This window comes from Pipistrellus kuhlii, unplaced genomic scaffold (assembly GCF_014108245.1).
Source record: "Pipistrellus kuhlii isolate mPipKuh1 unplaced genomic scaffold, mPipKuh1.p scaffold_m20_p_2, whole genome shotgun sequence".
NCBI lineage: Eukaryota > Metazoa > Chordata > Mammalia > Chiroptera > Vespertilionidae > Pipistrellus > Pipistrellus kuhlii.
Genome location: NW_023425515.1, coordinates 102,096,478 through 102,115,605, shown reverse-complemented (window position 1 = coordinate 102,115,605; position 19,128 = coordinate 102,096,478). Strand labels below are relative to the sequence as shown.

The 19,128-nt window shown below is 40.3% G+C and overlaps 1 protein-coding gene across 4 annotated transcripts in view; it reads right to left on the bottom strand.

Annotated features, from left to right (window-relative positions):
* The window catches only part of ACAD9 (acyl-CoA dehydrogenase family member 9), a 63,791-nt gene extending 54,039 nt beyond the window's left edge, over positions 1-9,752 (bottom strand). For all 4 annotated transcript variants that reach the window (XM_036445538.2, XM_036445541.2, XM_036445539.2 and 1 more), the window contains exons 1-2: positions 9,551-9,752; positions 7,034-7,127 (exon numbers count right to left, since the gene is read on the bottom strand). In XM_036445538.2, the coding sequence (XP_036301431.1) occupies positions 7,034-7,127; positions 9,551-9,682 (226 nt within the window). In that variant the 5' untranslated portion in view covers positions 9,683-9,752. The remainder of the gene's footprint in view (positions 1-7,033; positions 7,128-9,550) is intronic.
* Positions 9,753-19,128: the final 9,376 nt, after the last annotated feature.

Sequence of the window (19,128 nt, the reverse complement as noted above, 5' to 3'; positions counted from 1 at the left end):
AACCAGAGAAATATTTTGGGACACTCACAGAGGAGTACCTCTGGGTCAGGGAATAAACATCCATCTGATTCCCAGAAAGCCAAACAGCACCACCTCTTCCTAAAGACCTGTCAGTGATTAATATTAGCAACAGGCAGACAGGCAAAGCTGTTTATAGCCAAAGCCTGTAATGACAGACACAAGCAGAGGAGCAGTGCATCAATTGGAACTTCCAACAGGATGCTAAAAGCCAAAAGGCAGTGTCTGACAGTGGTAAGCACCTAACTACCTAACAGGAAGCCCAGAATTGGCAGACAAGAATGAGGTCCTTCCATGGGACATTAAAACTCACCTGAACTGAATGACACTTCACTTTTTTAGTTTCATTTTATTTATATATTTATTTATTCATGGTGTTGTGGTTTTTTTTTTAAATTATTTTACTTTTTTTCAATTTGTCTTCCTGGCCTCTCCTTTTTCATCCTATTTTTCTTGTCCTTTCTCCATTTTAGCTTTTCGCTTTCCTTTCTTTTCATCTGTTTTTTTTACCAGTAAAATTTATCTTTTTTATCTATTTTATGGATGTGTTATTATTATAGTCTCTGTTGATTTATTCATATATCTAACTTCCTCTTCCCAGCTTTTACTCCATTTCTCCTTCACTTTTCTTTCTTTTTCTTTGCTACTAAATTCTTTTTTCCTCTCCTCTCTTGCTCTTTTCTCCTCCTAATTTATAAATTCATTTCACTTCCTAAATTCAAGCCTGTCTGTTCTCTCCTCTATTGTCCTTTTAAAAAATAATTTAGCCGAAACCGGTTTGGCTCAGTGGATATAGCATTGACCTGTGGACTGAAAGGTCCCAGGTTCGATTCCAGTCAAGGGCATGTACCTTGGTTGCGGGCACATACCCAGTAGGGGGTGTGCAGGAGGCAGCTGATCAATGTTTCTCTCTCATCGATGTTTCTAACTCTTTATTACTCTCTCTTCCTCTCTGTAAAAAAATCGATAAAATATTTTTTTAAAATAATAATTTAAAAAATTATTTTTTTTTCTTGTTCACTCATTCTCTTCCTCTCCTCTTTTCTAAACTGTGGCCTTCCCTTATTCATCCAATTCCTTAACTTTATTTTCTCAATTTAAGCTCTGCCTCTTACAGATTTTGTCCTCTTCTGGGTGTCTTTTGTCTGTGTTTTTTGGGTTTTTTTTGTTCTGTTCGTTTTTGTTGTGTGTTTTTTGTTTTCCACTTCTACGTATAATTTTTGTTCTCTTTCCTAATACTCTCTCTGGCGGTCACTTTTATCGGGATTAAAAGTGTTTTGTGCACATTTGGATTCAGTTACATCTGCGTTGTTTCTTGTTGTATTGTGTTTTGTGCTGTCCAGTCACCACCTCCACAATGGCTGGCACAAAGTAGTAGAAAGCAAGCCACATAATCAGACACCCTGAGAGGAGACTCTACCCACGGAAGGGACAATAACAATCAAGACCCAACTACATTGCAAGAAACCAAATATCTCAAGTAAGGGGCCTCCCTAGAACATGCAGCCCAGAAGACCTGAGAATCTGCATCAATGGACCCCACAAAATATCTACTACAAAATACCAATTCAAAAAATCCGGATGGCATACCTGTTTGATTTAATACATACACACAATTACAAAGTAACAGCAAAAATGTGGAGACATAGCCGAAACCGGTTTGGCTCGGCCTGAGGACTGAAAGGTCCTAGGTTCCATTCCGGTCAAGGGCATGTACCTTGGTTGCGGGCACATCCCTAGTAGGTGTGTGCAAGAGGCAGCTGATCGATGATTCTCTCTCATCGATGTTTCTAACTCTCTATCCCTCTCTCTTCTTCTCTGTAAAAAAATCAATAAAATATATATATATTTTAAATGAGGAGACATAGAAACAACACGCATATGAAAGTAAAGGAGGAATCATCAGAAAAAGAAATAAATGAAATTGAGGCAAGAAATTTGTCCAAGAAAAAAATTCAGAGTAATAGCATAAGGATGCTCAAACAGCTGGATGGGAAATTCACCAACATGTGTGAGAATCAAGCAAAGGAATATAACAATCTGAAACAACTCAGTAGATCAGATGGAATAAACTGACATACATCTTCAAAACATTTCACCCCAAAATTATGGAATATACATTCTTCTCAAGCGCACATGGGACATTTTCACAAATAGATCACATATTGGGGAAGGAGGGTATGTATGGGTTGGGGGGGGGGACAATGTTAAAATATGTACACAGATAATAATTTAATAAAAAAACAAACAAAAAAACACCAAATAGATCACATATTAAGACACAGTCTAAGTCTCTACAAATTCAAGAAGATTGAAATTATATCAAGCATCTTCTCAGATTATAATGGCATAGTATTATAAATAAACCACAATAAAAACAATTAAAAAAATCCAAACTCTTGGAGGATAAAGAGCATACTATTAAGCCATAAATGGGTTACCGAAGAGATCAAAGAAGAAATAAAAAAAATTCTGTAAACAAAAAAAAATGAAAACACAACAATCCAAAAATCTATGGGACACAGTAAAAGCAGTCCTGAGAGGGAAGTTCATATTACTACAGGCCTACCTCAAAAAACAAGAAAAACTGACAATAAATTATCTAACCGTATAACGTAAAAAACTAGAAAAGGAATAATAAGAAAAGCCCAAAGTAAGTAGAAGGAAGGAAATGATAAAGATCAGAGTGGAAATAAATGACCAACAAATCCCCAAAAGATCAATAAAACCAAGAGCTGGTTCTTTGAAAGGATAAACAAGACTGATGGCCAGGCTCACCAAGAAACAAAGCAAAAGGATGCAAATAAACAAAATTAGAAATGAAAGCGGTGAAATAACAAACAACCCCACAGAAATACAAAGAATTGCAAAAAAATAAATAAAAAATACTACAAACAACACTATTCCAACAAACTGGACAACCTAGACAAAATGAACATATTTTTAGAAAAATACAATCTTCAAAAACTCAATAAGGAAGAATCAGTAAAACTGAATAGACCAGTGGTCAGTAAACCGCAGCTCAAGAGCCACATGCAGCTCTTTGGCCCCTTGAGTATGGCTCTTCCACAAAATACCACGGACTGGGTGAATCTATTTTGAAGAAATGGCCTTAGAAGAAGTTTAAATTTAAAAAATTAGGCTCTCAAATTTCAATCATTGTACTATTGATGTTTGGCTCTGTTGACTAATGAGTTTGCCGACCACTGGAATATACGGATAACTACCAATGAAATTGAAAGAGTAATAAAAAAACTTCCAAAAAACAAAAGTCCTGGTTCACAGGGGATTTCTCCCCCTGCCCCATAGGTCCCCTCCAACTGGTTCCCATCCCACCCCAGGTACTCGCATCCTATTGTCTGTGTCCATAGGTACTCCATATATACATATAAGATCTTTGTCTAATCTCTTCCTGCATTCCCTACACTCCCTTCCCTCTGAGAATCGTCAGTCTGTTCCATTTCCATGCCCATGATTCTATTCCATTCGCCAGTTCATTCATCAGATTTTTTATTCATTTGATTTTTAGATTCAATCGATATGTATTTGTTGTCATTTTCTTCATTTTTTTTTTTAATCTTTATCTTTTTCTTCTTCCTCTTTTAAAGAATACCCTTCAGCATTTCATATAATACTGGTTTGGTGGTGATGAACTCCTTTAGCTTTTTCTTGTCTGTGAAACTCTTTATCTGACCTTCAATTCTATTATAAATGACAGCTTTGCTGGGTAATCTTGAATATTTCACTTTGAATATTTCTTGCCACTCCCCTCTGGCCTGCATAGTTTCTGTTGAGAAATCAACTGACAGTGATATAGGCACTCCCTTGTAGGTAACTAACTGTTTTTCTCTTGTTGCTTTTAAGATTCTCTTTGTCTTTTGCCCTTGGCATTTTAATTATGATGTGTCTTGGTGTGGTCTTCTTTGGATTCCTTGTTTGGTTTTCTGTGCTTCCTAGACTTGTAAGTCTATTTCTTTCACCAGGTCGGGGAAGTTTTATGTCATTATTTCTTCAAATAGGTTTTTAGTATCTTGCTCTCTCTCTTCTTCTGGCATCCCCATTATTTGGATGTTGGTACTCTTGAAGTTGTCCCAAGGCTTCTTACACCATCTTCATATTTTTGGATTCTTTTTTCTTTTTTCTTTTCTGGTTGAGTGTTTTTTTGCTTGCTCGTATTTCAAATCATCAATTTGATTCTCAGGATCCTCTATTCCAGTGTTTCCCAAACTTCTCATGATGAGAATCACCTGGTGGAGTTGTTAAAATACAGATTCCTGAATCCCAACTAAGAAGTGCTAAACTTAACTAGTGCTCTAAGACAGAGCATTAAGTTAAGTATACAATTTTACCTATATGTTCCCAAAAATTCTAGTTTAGCACTTCTTAGTTGGGATTCAGGAATCTGTATTTTAACAACTCCACCAGGTGATTCTCATCATGAGAGAAGTTTGGGAAATACTGCTCTAGTCTATCGTTGAAACCCTGTATGTTATTCTTATTTTCAGTCAGTTATATGCTTAATTTCTGACTGGTCTTTAACCCATTTTTTTTTGGCATTCTCACTAAGATCCTTGAAGGTCTTACAAAGTTCCTTAGAGGTTTCTGGAAGATTCTTGAGTAAGCTTTTAACTATGGTTTTGAACTGTATATCCAGTACTTTGCTTAATTCCTTTTCTTTCATTTGTGACATGTTTCTTTGTCTCTGTGTTTTGGCTGCTTCCCTCTGTTTGTTTCTATGTATTGGGTAGCTGCTAAGTCTCCTTGAGTTGATAGAGTGGCCTGGTGTAGCAGCTGTCCTACAGGGCCCAGTGGCTCAGCCTCCCAAATCACCTGAGTTGGACACTCTTGGTGCACCTGTTTGTGGGCTATGTGCACAGTTTTGTTGTAGTTGATCCTTGATTGCTGTTGGTGTCACTAGAGGAATTGACCTCCAGGCCATTTGGCTGTAGGGACCAGCTGCAACTATAGGGAGAGAGCTGCTGTACAGGAGACATCTTTATGGATCAGAATTTGCCTCAGTGGGGCTTTGGTGCTCACAGAGTCTGCCCCTTGAGTGTGTCTCTTATGGATGTGAAGAGTTGTAATCTGGTATGGTCTCACACTGACCACTGGGCACACTGGCTCTTGGGTCTCCAGAAAGGTACAGAGTCAGCCACTGCCTGAAGCCACCCAGCAGGAACAACAGAGAGATATGCAGGTTCCTCCTTTTTGTATCGAGTTTGGAAGTGCCCAGATGAGGTCCAACTGTGAAGCAAGGCAGACTGGTGCTGGTGCCAGGTCTTGGGCCTTCTATTGATAGCTTTGGGACTCCCTGTCCCAGCTGCAGCTTATTTGGCAGATTTTTAGCCTAAGAAAGGGTAGGCCATTCATATGCAAAAGCTGCTGCACACAGCTTGGTTGGAGTTATAAATTCGGTGGGGCAAGGTCTCAGGGAATCACCAGAGCAGAACAAAGAGAAATGGTTCCCAGTTAGCTTTCCACTGGGGAGGTCCCAGCACAGGAAAAATGACCTCTGGAAGCACCTCCATCTGGAAGAAAGCCGCCCCCATGTTCCTGTCCAGATACCAGACAGTCCAGTTTCTCTGATATGTTTCTGGGTCCCCCAGAGCCTCTCCTGGCATTGGAGGTCAGAGCAAGTGGGAGCTTGTAAGTTCAGTTCTCAGTGCTGGCCTTTTAAGAGGAGCAGCTGGATCTCCAGCAGCCTGTGTGTTACTCAGCCCCAATCATCACTGGTTTTTGCAACCTGTAGTTTTTACTGCCTGTTGGGACTTCTTTTTCCAGTTGTAGAACCTTGGTCTGGGGGTCTGGTGTGGGGAGATGGGACCTCTTGCTCCTCCAGGTGGTCTCCAAAGAGGCGATCTACCTCCCTATTAAAAAAGTGGCATACCTGGCTGCTGGACCAGCCCGTTATGCCTCCATACCTCCTACCAGTCTCAGTGTGCTTTTTTCTTTACTTCTTCTAGCTGTAGTACTTCCATTCAACCAGCTTTCTGGGGATTCTGGATGATAGTTGTTCTGTATTTTAGTTGTACTTTTGATGTGGTTGTGGGAAGCAGCGAGTACAGGCATTTACCTATGCTGCCATATTGGTTCTCCCTCAAGCACCCTTTTTGATAAAAAACTCTCAGCAACATGGGAATAGAGATTATACTTCAAAATAAAACTCTTATATGACAAATCTATAGCCAACACCATACTCAATGGTCTACATACTAAAACCATTTCTCCTAAGAACAGAACAAGACAGGGTAAAATATTCAAAAGATTAAAAATATATATATATACCACTCTTCACTATTTTTTGTTTGGGAATATTATTTTTCATTAAAAATATTGTTGATGTAATATGTAGGGGGTTGGTTATTTTTTTAAAAAAAAGTAATAATTAAGTTAAATTTCTGTTTTAATTTCTAATAGGGCACATATTGCTAAATAAAAGCCACATAAATAAGAACTTCTGGGGGTCCTCAGTTTGAGGAGCACTGCTGTCAATCTAGCATCACTGATCCTCAGGGGGCTCCTCAAGGTTGGCTGACCATACCCTAAGGAAGGATCCTGCCATCTACACTGGTACCCTCAACTTGCAGTCTGCAGCCTACTGCTGGTCCACAAACTATTCCTGATTCATAATAAGCTAAGTACCAAAATCAAGAGCAAACTTTTAGAAACATTTGCAACAATTTTACATTGCTACTCAACCAATCACATATGGGCTTATATTTTATAAGTCCTTGGTTGTTGTTTATTTTCATTTTATTTTTCTAGTTGTTTATTTTTATGGTATTTTACAAAAGTGTCAGTCTGCAACACTTTGGAAATATTTAAAAGTGTTCCTTCATTGAAATATAACTAAACAGCCACTGGGATAATCCTTAAAATAAAATACTGTCAATAAACACTATTTTCCTATAATTAATGAAACTTCAGAGAACTTCCCCTCTGGAAATAACAAATATAAATATCAAAGTATCACCCTAAAATGGAAATTGGTAATGGTAAAGAAAATCATACATACCCTCTTCAGTGAAGAATTTTTCTATGGGTCCCACAAAGTGATTGATTTCATTAAGTTCATCTTGGCTAACTTCTGGAAATGGGAAAACCTCTTTCTAAAAATAAAAATTAGTAAAAATTAATTTTAGCAACTTTCCATAGTGGTAATATCAGTCAAAAAGGAAGGAAACAGTCCTGACTGGTTTGGCTCAATGGACAGAGCATCAGACCGTGGACTGAAAGGTCCCAGGTTCGATTTCGGTCAAGGGCAAGTACCTTGGTTGCAGGCTCGATCCCCAGTGCAGGAGGAGGCAGCTGATGAATGTTTCTCTCTCATCGATGTTTCTAACTCTCTATCCCTCTCCCTTCTGTAAAAAGTCAATATATATATATATATATATATATATATATATATATATATATATATATATAATTTTTAAGGAAGGAACCAGATTGGCTAGGTCCCATATCTGGTAGGCAGAACATTACCAATTAAAGAAATTAGAAAAAATACACACAGAAGGTGCTTAAGATAAAGGAATTGTATGTTAGTCTCCACCACCTAGATAAAACCTCCTCCCCAACTCAAGCAACTTTACTACTAATTTTTATTGCTTTCCTTATCAATAACAAGTCATGATGATTTCCCCATGAAACAAAGAGCCCTGGACTAACATTTCAAAGCCCTGGGTTCAATCTGCAGCTTACTGTGTGGCCTTCACCAAATCTCTACCATCACATACTTTTATTTTCTCACCCATAATATTCAGGTAATATTTACTTAATGTCATTGTGAGAATCATGGAAGATAACTAGTGTGAAAGCTCTTTACTAAAATGTAAAATTTTACATTAGGTATTTTGTGAGTTCAAAGATGCTATAGCTGACAAAAGCATAGTGTGTGGTTACAAGGTCTGACATCTTGTCAGGTTCCTATTCAGTTGCAAACTCCAGCCTCCATCCCTTCTGCTGGATAACAGCTGTTACTTTGAATGTGCAAGGTTACAGGGTCACTGCAGGAGGCACAGATGTTGAGCCAGATCAACCTTAATTCAGCCCTGGCTTTGCCACTTATTAGATGTGTGACTTGGATAAGTCACACAGCCTGTGTTAGTGTTAGTTGACATCAAACCAACCAGATAATGTGTCCTGGAATTAAAAGTAATTGTAATTATTTGTATCAGATACTGGCTCTTGCCTTGACCTCATACCTGAAAAACAAATTAGCTGCAAATCTCGGCCTCAAACAAATGAGTGGTCAATTTTTCTGACTAGCCCAGGATTCCCCACTGGGCATCACTATATATTATCTAAAATCATCCTGCTGTGTCGTTTGACTTTTTGGGCTCCAGATATTCCTGCCAGCATGACATGAGTATTTGGATTTGCAGCTGCTGAGAACTGACGTCCCAGATCACAAGCTTCCAGCCTCCAAAAGCCCTGTCTCTCTCTCTTCATGACACTTCTTACCAAGTGCCTCCAGACAGGTCTTCAAAGCAAAGTAATCTTCAATCTTTCCCCTCCAACCCTTGAATATCTAATCAGCCACAAAGCATTGCCTACTCTAATAACATGCTTCCAAATCTGTTTTCTCCTCTTAGGCCCCATGACAATAGGCTTATTATATGTGGGGCCCAACCCGAAAGTGAAAGCTGATTTAAAGGAATTCCTGCCTTCAAGACCACTGTCCCGCCCTCAAGACTCTAGAAAGAAAAGAAGAAAAAATTGCTAGCTCTACTCACTTTTGCAGCCTCTTAGAACAAAGCCAGCCCCTTAGCTGATATTCAGAGGCTCAACTCACTGCACCTGCATTCACAGCCTCATGGTTTCACCTGGGCCTTGCACAATGAGCTGTGTTAGAAGATTATAAAATTACTAGAGGCCTGGTGCACGAAATTCATGCACTTGGGGGGGGGGGCATCCCTCAGCTCAGCCTGTACCCTTTCACACTCTGGGAGCCCTCCGGGCATATTCTCCAACCACATGCTTTGAAATTGGAAATCAACTGAATAAAACAAACATAAAGATATTAAACAATAACTACGAAACAACAACTGGGTCAAAGAAGAGATAAAAAGATTCAGAGACAGCTCAGCCAGTGTGGCTCAAAGGATGAATATGACCCATGCACCTTGGGTCACTGGTTCCATTACAGGTCAGGGCACATGACTAGTTTGCAGGCTTGGACGGTCCAGTGTGGGGCATGCAGGAGACAGCTGATCGATGTTTCTCTCTCATCACTGATGTTTCTATCTCTCTCTACCTTCCTCTCTCCGAATCAATTAAAACATTTTTAAAAATTAGCTGGAACACGTGTCAAATGCAGATTCTCAGGCCTCGAACCATGGAAAAGACTCTTCCTTTTTCCAGGAAAAATTATAAGACTTAGAGGACCTCGGGAATCTGGAATCTTAGCAAGCCCCGTCCCTTTGGTGTATTTGTCAAACTGGTGTAAGGACTAGGACAATGCTTTATCCCACCCAGTCTTTCCTCATAAGGGCAAAAAGCGGGAGGCTTCATCCGCCGGGCTGTACGTTACCTTCTCGATCCTGCCCAGGAAGAGCTCCTTGGCGAAAGCGTGGGTGCGCGAACTGGAGCGCAGCGGTCGCCTGCTAACAGCGAAGGCCCGCAGAGCCCAGCAGGTGCGCGCGCGGAGCCCGAAGACCATCATGCTGTCCAGAGTGCACACCTTAGCAGGCTTGTCCTGGACTCCAGCCCCGGCGCCCCAATGACGTCACAACATAGCGCCTCGCTCCACAAGCCATAGCGCATGCGCGATACCCAATGACCACTTCCTTGTGCCTGCCACCAGATGGTGCGCATGCGCTATTTATGATACATTGGGCGCCTTCCGCAGGCCAGTGCGCATGTGTGGCTGTGGTAGAAAGCCCGGTGACATGGACTGAAGGGTCCTGGATTCAATTGTGGTCAAGGGCATGTACCTTGGTTGTGGCACATCCCCAGTAGGGAGTGTGCAAGAGGCAGCTGATCGATGTTCTAACTTTATCCCTCTCTCTTCCTCTCTGTAAAAAATCTATTTAAAAAATAATAATAAAGTTGGTTACCCGGCTGGTGTTGTTCATTGGTAGAGCCTCCTCACATGCACATGTGGTGGGTTCTATTCGGGTCAAGGACCTGTCCCTGGGTTGCAGGTTCAATCCCCAGCCCAGGTTGGGGCACCAATCAATTCCAGATCTCTCTGTTGCCCACCACCCATCCCCCTCCTTCCCTTCCACTCTAAAAATCAATGGAAAAATATATTTGAGTCCAGTTGGCATGTTTCAGTGGTTGAGTGTGGATCGATGTCCAGTCAGGACACATACCTGTGTAGTGGGCTCCATCCCCAGTAGGAGGTGTGCAGGAAGCAGCCAATTAATGATTCTCTCTTATCATTGATGTTCTTATCTCTCCCTCTCCCTTCTTTTCTGAAAGCACTAAAAAATATATTTTTAAAAAGGAAAGAAAAATACCCTTGAGTGAGGATTAACAAAAATAAATAAGTTTGTGTTATTTCTATTTTGTCTGAACATATAACATTGCATAGTATTCTTCCATCCTTATCCCCACCAATGTTTTAGTCCTAGACCTTTATAATTTATGTATCCAGTGCTCATCAGTCCTTTTGTCAAAATTTCTCAAATGTCTTGGTTGAATGGTTTGTCCTGTGATAGAAAGGACTCATAAGAAGTGTATGCAACAAATTCTTGTATGTTTAAAACCTGTGCAAAGCTACTTTTCTATATTTTTTTAAACCAGAGAATTTATCTTGTAATTTAATTAATTTCACTTGGATATATGTCTCTCAGTTTTGATAATTGTGGGCTAGTTATTTCCCCCCCCAAGAACTTAGAACCTTTAGGATGCAGATTCATCTTTTCTTTTTTTTAAAATATATCTTTTATTGATTTCAGAGAAAGGAGAGGGAGAGATAGAAACATCAATGATGAGAATCATTGATAGCCTGCATCCTGCACACCATTGACTGAGGAGTAAGCCCACAATCCAGGCATGTGCCCTGACCAGGAATCCAAATGTGACCTCCTGGTTCATAGGCTGATGCTCAATCACTGAGCCACACCAGCGGAGCATCAGCTCTTCTTTATTATAGATAATTTTCTTTAATTATAGTCTTATATCATAGTATTATTACATGTACTTATATGTTCTTTTAAAAAAATTTTTTTATTGATTTCAGAGAGGAAGGGAGAGGGAGAGAGACTCAGAAATATCAATGATGATAATCATTGATTGACTGCCTCCTGCACGCCCCCTACTGGGAATCAAGCCCACAACCTGGGCATGTGCCTTTGACTGGAATCAAATCTGAAACCTTTCAGTCCACAGGTCGATGCTCTATTGCACATGTGTCAAACACAAGGCCCGCGGGCCAAATCCGTCTCGCCAGGCCTTGCAATGTGGCCCGCACCGCGCTGTCATCACTGCACTCCGCTGCGTTTCCATCACAATGACAGTTTATGACTGTTCAGTAAACCATTTGGCCCGCGATTTAGGCTGGATTTTAGATTTTGGCCCCTCCTCTGATTGAGTTCGACACCCCTACGATTGAGTCAAACCAGCTAGGGCTATATGTTCTATTTTCATCTGCTACATCTCTACTTTCTCTCTGACCTCTAATACCTCCTTACATTTTATTTTCTTGGATCCTTTTATTTCCATCCTCAATGTCCCTTTCTGTACTTTGTTATATCGTTTCTCCATTAGACAGCTGAGATGATTTTGTCTTTTTCTTCACTTTTTTTCTTGAGTTTAGTGAGCTTCCATTGCACATCTTATTTGTCCCCATTTTTTGTTGTTAATCCTCACCTGAGGATTTCTTCTTCAGAGAGAGTTAAGGGAGGAGGATGAGAGAGAGAGAGAGAGAGAGAGAGAGAGAGAGAGAGAGAGAGAGAGAGAGAGAGAGAGAGAGAGAGAGAGAGAGAGAGAGAGAGAGAGAGAGAGAGAGAAAGAGAGAGAAACAGACATGGAGAGAGCCACATCAACTGGTTGCCTTCTGCATGCACCTCGACCAAGGACAGGGAGGGAACCCACAACAAAGGCCCTTGACTGGAAATTGAACCCAAGACACTTCAGTCCACAGAATAATATTCTAACCACTTAGCACACAAGCCAGGTCTTATTTGTCCAATTTTATAATCAAACCTCAGTTCTCAAACATCTCCCATTTCGAACAATTTAGTTCTTTAACCAACTTGTTCACAAGGGGGAAAAAGTCTGGGTTGTGGAACAAAACTTCGATTTTGTGACCTGACAACCTTTTTATGATGATACCTCAGCATGACAAAAAGCTTCTCTCAGGCCACTTACAAGGAAAGGAGAGAAAGTACATACAAAGGAGAGAATGATTAGCACAATTTTAAAATATAAAGATGCAACCAAGTGCTAATGTTGCTAAGAGTGTGAAAGAAACAATGATTACAGGGAATTAAAGAAGTAAAAAAAAAAACAACTATTGTTGATTTGGATAAACAAAAAGCAGTTAGCTGGGTGACAGCATTTTAGAGGCAGTGATATGAACAAGCAAAAACACTGCATACTGACCTGAAAGACATCCCTGGACCCAGTGCTGAAAGTGATTTCTTTAAGGCTGGTAAGGGGATGGTACGATCAATTTAAGAAAAGTTTTTATTTATAGATTAAACAGTACATTAGGCATGTACTATACATAGAAAGGTTTAGGTGGAATCATTTGTGGGTCTGGAACAAATTAAATTTACATTTCTAATGGGGAAATATGATTCAGTTTTCGAACAAATCACTTCTCAAACAGCACTGGTAATGAATTAAATTCAAGAACCATGGTAGACTGTGGTGTTCTTTCATATCTTATTGGTTGTTTAATTATGTGTAATTAATGATATATTATGTTACAATTTCCCCCTGCTTTGGATTTTTATCCTGTTTGCATTTATGTGTGTTCTTATTTGCTAAAAAGTTTTCTCATTTTCCTTCTTAAAGTATTTTTGTATGAAGACTTTGTGTTTATTTGCATTAGATTTTTTGAGACCAACAATAGCAGTGTGTCACAACCTTCATGGCGGGATTCAGGATCTGAAAGAGGGACCAATGCACAAATGAAAATGCTATACAAGAAATATGAGTTTAGAAGGAATGGGGGTGGAAACCAGGTGGAGACATCTTTCTTGAAGAGGCACCCCCAAGACTGGGTCCCATCTGCTTTTTATTCAGTTTTAGATGCACATCTTGCCCTCTAGCAATGCATACAGGCATATCAAAGGTAAAGTTTGGTAAACAGTAAAAGGATTATAATATTAGGGAATTGTCTTGAGCCATTGAGCCCACAGTAAGGCAATATTTTGCTGAATTTCAGCCCTGCTGAATATCAAAGTCCAGTGGTCTTCCAATGATTTTTTGCATTAATATGCTAACTGCTGATGGTTTTAGCCTCTGGCAGTAGTGATATACGGGGAAGGACCAGGCCTTATGTGGTTTACTTAATTTTTTAGTCCAAAAATGTTCCATTTTGCTTATATAGTTGACAAAAAAGGGCCACATGCTAACCTAACTCAAAGAAGGCCTGTGTGGCAGCCTTGCAAATTCAAGAGACCTAAAATAACAACAAAGGATGTTTTCAAATTAAATATCTGTGGAATGTCAAGGTAACTTGTAACTTCCCTTTTTCCGGACACCTCAAGGCACAACAAATACTGCCAGGGCACCAAGCACAAACTCCTTTATTGTTATTATTATCTGTTAATAGCTGACTGTTAATTATCCTGTACCCACTTATGTAAAAGAGGTATGAATGTATCATTTTACTTTTTATTCAATCCAGAAGTTTCCCCACTTTGCTTTCTCCTACCTCCCTAATCTGTCACCAATGGATTTAATGTAACCCACTTATGTCTCCTCCTTTGATGGTAATTTATAAAAATAGGTGAAAGCCACCATTCTCCACAGCATTATCTTAATTTGTTGAGATTCTGCTTCCTGATAATTGTTGACAGTTTGGCTCAAATAAACTCACAAAAATTCTTAGATTAACACAGTGAACTGCAGTTCCTTTAATAAAAGACACTATTCCGCCGAAACTGGTTTTGCTCAGTGGTAGAGCGTCGGTCTGCGGACTGAAAGGTCCCAGGTTCAATTCCGGTCAAGGGCATGTCCCTGGGCTGCGGGGACATCCCCAGTAGGGGATGTGCAAGAAGCAGCTGGTCAATGTTTCTCTCTCATCGACATTTCTAGCTCTCTATATCTCTCTCTTCCTCTCTGTAAAAAATCAATAAAATATATATATTTAAAAATACTTATAATAAAAATAAAAGACACTATTCCTTTTATGTCTGTCTTCTGTTTCTGTGATAGCATCTTATTTTGTTTTAATATTTTTACTGATTTCAGAGAGGGAGAGATAGAAACATCAATGATAAGAGAGAATCATTGATTGGCTGCCTCTTGCATGCCCTCTACTGAGTTCCCCCCTGCCCTCCCACAAGCCTCCCAGGAAACCTCGCTTTCTCAGGTGCCTCCCTCTTCTCAGAAGCAGTGCCTTTAGTCACTGGTCCCATGAACTTTCTAAGTCTTCTTCTGATTCACTAGGTCTTACTTCTCTCCTCACATGTCCACTCTGGGTTGGTCTCTGTCTTTACAGACATGAACTCTAGTTGATGTTATCTTTCTCCTACCACCATTAGGACCATGCCATCTTCCCTTTTCTATGCAGCAGTCCTCCCACCCCCAGATCTGTGTTCTAGTATAAGATCTGATTTCAACTCTGCCAGCCTAAGATGCTTATTTTCCCATTGATCTTTCAATAAAATTTGTGAGATTTTGCTCCATCCTGGTTACACTTTAGTTCTGAGCAATAGGTAATTTTAAAAATTGTGAGAGTGAACCAGTGATCTTTTCTGTCAAAGAAAGGAGCTCGCAGTCATCTTAGGACCCACCATTTTGATATGACCTTCAGTTTCTTCAGGGGGCCACCATCTTGGGTTCTGCAATCTTGGTATGATCTTAAGGTCCTCAGGGGGGCTACCATCTTAGATTCTGCCTTACCTTCCTCTTCCTCTCAATTAGCAAACTGAGAAATAATGCGACTCCGAGCTCTGAACCCTGGCCAATCAAGTTGAAGTTCAGAGTGAGGGTCAGGGCAGACCCCAAGTCAGAAAATAAAACCCCGAAGGAACTTCCAACTCCATGTGCTTTTGCCCATGATTTCCAGCTGGCAGGAGCACCCTTCTGCGCAGAAGTAAATTTGCCTTGACGATCCAGTTTCGAGTGTTTGTCTCATTCTTGCAACATTGTTGAGAACATTTCTAACAAAAATGTTTTTTATTGATTTTTAGAGAGAGGGAGGGGGGGTAGATAGAAACAATGATGGGAAACATCATCAGTCAGCTGCCTCCTGCACTCCCCCTACTAGGGATTGAGCCTGCAACAAGGGCAGGTGCCCTGACCAGGAATTGAATCAGTGACCACTTGGTTCCTGTGTTGATGCTCAACCACTGAGCCACATAGTCAGGCAAGCAATAGGTAATTTTATTTGTCCTTTTTCTGAACAGCTCTTGAAGGATGTGAGAAGAGATTCAATTTAGATGGTATCAATAATACTCTGGTATTTTTATGTTTGAATGCTTTCTTCCCTTTTTAATCCATGAGAGATGAATGAAGTGCGTTAGTTCCTACTATTCAGATTTAATTGGAATTTTTTTCTTATAGGACACTGGTCACATTGCGAGGTGGGCTGGAGTGCAGCTAGAATGGAAAGGAAAGGAAAGATTACCTAAAATTGTCTTAAAAGTCATGAAGCTACATATTAGAGATAGGGCCCCTAACTGTTTTGGCTTATTAGATAGAGCGTCAGCCTGGAAACCAAAAGGTGCCAGGTTCAATTCCAGTTAAAGATCCTTACCTTAGTTGCAGTCTCCTCTTGGCCCGGGCCCTGGTCTGGGCTTGGGCAGGAGGCAACCAATCAATGTGTTTCTCTCATATCAATGTTTCTTTCTGTCTTTCCCTCTCTCTTCCATTCTCCCTACAAATCAATAGAAAGGTGAGGATTAACATAAATAAATAAATAATAAATTTATAAAAAAAGAAATAGGGGTAAGTAGCCTTCGTAGACCAACCAATAAGTCTTTATGACAAGTCCACTCTGTGATGAAGGTGAGCTAGGTTCCCTTGGAAAGTGATTGCTGAATTGAACACATTGTACAGAGAGGCATCTCCATGGCTTCCCAGAACTGCCAAAATAGAGTCAATGTGTACCCCGAGAACTCAGCACTAAGGTTAGATTCAGTGGTGTTCATCTCCTTAAATCCCACTCATCAGAATCACCAAATACACTCAGTAACTCTATTATTTCCTGTTCTTTGCTCACCAAAAGAACACTATCTGAATGGCCAGTACATTATAGCATGTCCATTTGATGGGCCATTAGGCAAATGTTAGAAACTACTGAGTCTTTCATAACAGCAGAATACACCAAGGAAAAAAATAAAAATTTACACATATAAACTTTTACTAAACTGTATGCTATAGAATTCAACAGCATTCCAAAGCTAAGTAGTTTGGAAAACAGACCATCTTTCCGAGATTCACAATACACATCATCTTTTTAAAAGGCTCTGAGAAGTCCTGCAGTAAAGAAACTAGTTTAGCTTGGCCGGTGTGGCCCAGTGGTTGAGCACTGATCCAGAAACCAAGAAATCACTAGTTTCTGGTCAGGGCACATGCCTGAGGTTCCAGGCTCAGTCCCCTGTAAGGGGCATGCAGGAAGAAGCCCATTTCTCTCTCCCTCTCCCTTCTTCTCTCTCTAATATCAATAAAAACATCATTAAAAACAAAAACAAAAACAAACTAGTTTAGCCGAAACTGGTTTGGCTCAGTGGATACAGCATCGGCCTGCGGACTGAAAGGTCCCGGGTTCAATTCTGGTCGAGGACATGTGCCTTAGTTTGGGCACATCCCCGGTGGTGGTGTGCAGGAGGCTGCTGGTCAATGTCTCTCTCTCATCGATGTTCCTAGCTTTCTATCTCTCTCCCTCTCTGTGGAAAGTCAATAAAATATATATATTTTTAAAAACTAGTTTGACTTTAATTCAGTATTTCCTACATGTTTTTGTGAAAATTCTTTCTTTTTATGAGGAGCAAAAAATAATACTTACATTTTGGGACACACACAGAATATCTGAACTAAGTAACAGAAATTTGTGTGAAGAAAAGATGGAATGAAAATAGACCAAATATTTAAATATAACTGTTTTAGGGTTGGTGGGGTTATGGATGATTTTCCCCCTTGCTTTTTATAAATCTAGTCATTCCAAATGGTCTAAATGTTAAAACACATTTGATGAAAGATAAAACATAATGATTAAAACCCTCCGACCATTACCCAAACTATTCCTTGACCTAGGAAGAAATGTCATTAGGATCCAATTTCTTCCCAGCACTCTGGTCCACATTGCTTTTCTAGTTCTTGGATCTCATTTTGAACATCCAAATGCCATCGTGCATTTCAGCACTGAATTTCCTTTTGGGGCTCGGTGGTCTTCATATACTCATTCAACAGGCATTTATGAAAGTCCTACTTTGTGCCACATGTTGAGGTTACAGCAGTTGTCCTGACTTTGTGACATTTACTGTAACAAAATTGTCACACTCTGAATATATAATTACAGGTAACACATTCCAGAGGGGATAATGGCCAAGCTAAGACTTGAATGATGGAGTTAACTGAACACAGATGCAAGAGGGCACACTTGTACAGGCCCAGTGGCAGGAGAAAACTCAGCTTGTCTGGGAACCTTGTGTGGCTGGAGAGCAAGGGAAAGTGAAGGAGAGCCAGTCCATGCAGAGCCACCCATGCAGGCCTCATGAAGGCCATGTTAAGGATTTTGTTTTTTCAATCATAGGGGCAATAGGAAGCCTCTGACATGGCTTTACACAGGTGGCACCTTGGAGATTCCTCTGGTGCTTCGTGGAAAATGGGTTCGAGGGACCACAATGGTGCAGGAGGCCAGTTAGGGAGCGCTCATCCAGGTGAGAGACAGGTGATGGCCTGAAGCAGTGACAGAGGTGAAGAAATGGATTCAAGAACATGTAGAAGAAGGAAATCAAAAGGGCTTCGTGATAGATGGATTTGGAGTTGAAGAAAGGACAGTTGTCAAGGACAATCCCCAAGTTCTCTTTTATGCAACTCAGTGGTGATACCATTTGTCAAAGTAGGGAACACAGCACTTTGTGTGTGTCTGTGTGTGATCATCAATTTGGTCATGGAGAGAAAGAAAGGGAACATGGGTGCTCAAAGTGGAGGTCTGGGCTACAGATTCACATTTGGAAGCTAGATTGAAACTGTGGATCTGCATGAAATGGCCTAGAAAAAAGTAAAGAAAGGAAGAGAGCTTGGACTTATCCTCAAACCAACACTTACCAGCTCTACAAAGGAGACAGTGAAGACACCCTAAAGAGGAAGACCAGAGTGTGGGAACAGAGGTGATAAGGAAATACAGTTGCAGGAACAAACTTGAATGATCTCAAAAGCTGCTGTGAGGTCAAGTAAAATGAGGGCTAAAAATGTGTTGTGAGTGGGGGAAGGAAACAGTGAGCAGGAACCATGTTTGTAGAAGTTTGACAGCATCATGTGTCCCACTGAGACTCCTCAATGCCAAGGGTAGCAAAGCACTGAACAAACTACTTTCCATAAAATTTTGATGATGATTTACACACACTAAGATTAACCAGTGGTTTGCTGTTACTCTGCTTCCCAGAGCCAACCATCACTTTCAGATGCATTTTGACAAGACCAGTCCTGTGCTGGTCACTGGACACAGAGAAGTGGGTCAAGTGCACTCTGTGCCCCAAAGGAGCGCACACACTGGTGGAGCAGACAAGCACAAGTTGGTGTGCAGTTCAAAATGTCATAAACCCAAATGCTGAAGTAGAGCTAAGTGTTTTAGGGAACTTTAGTAACCAGCTTTACTCTGTTGAAGAACCCTTGAATGGCCTGGAAAATGAATGATTTTCTGAGAATATCTTTGGATCGAAATTCACTTTAAAAAAATATATATATATTTTATTGATTTTTCACAGAGAGAAAGAGAGAGGGATAGAGTTAGAAACATCGATGAGAGAGAATCATCGA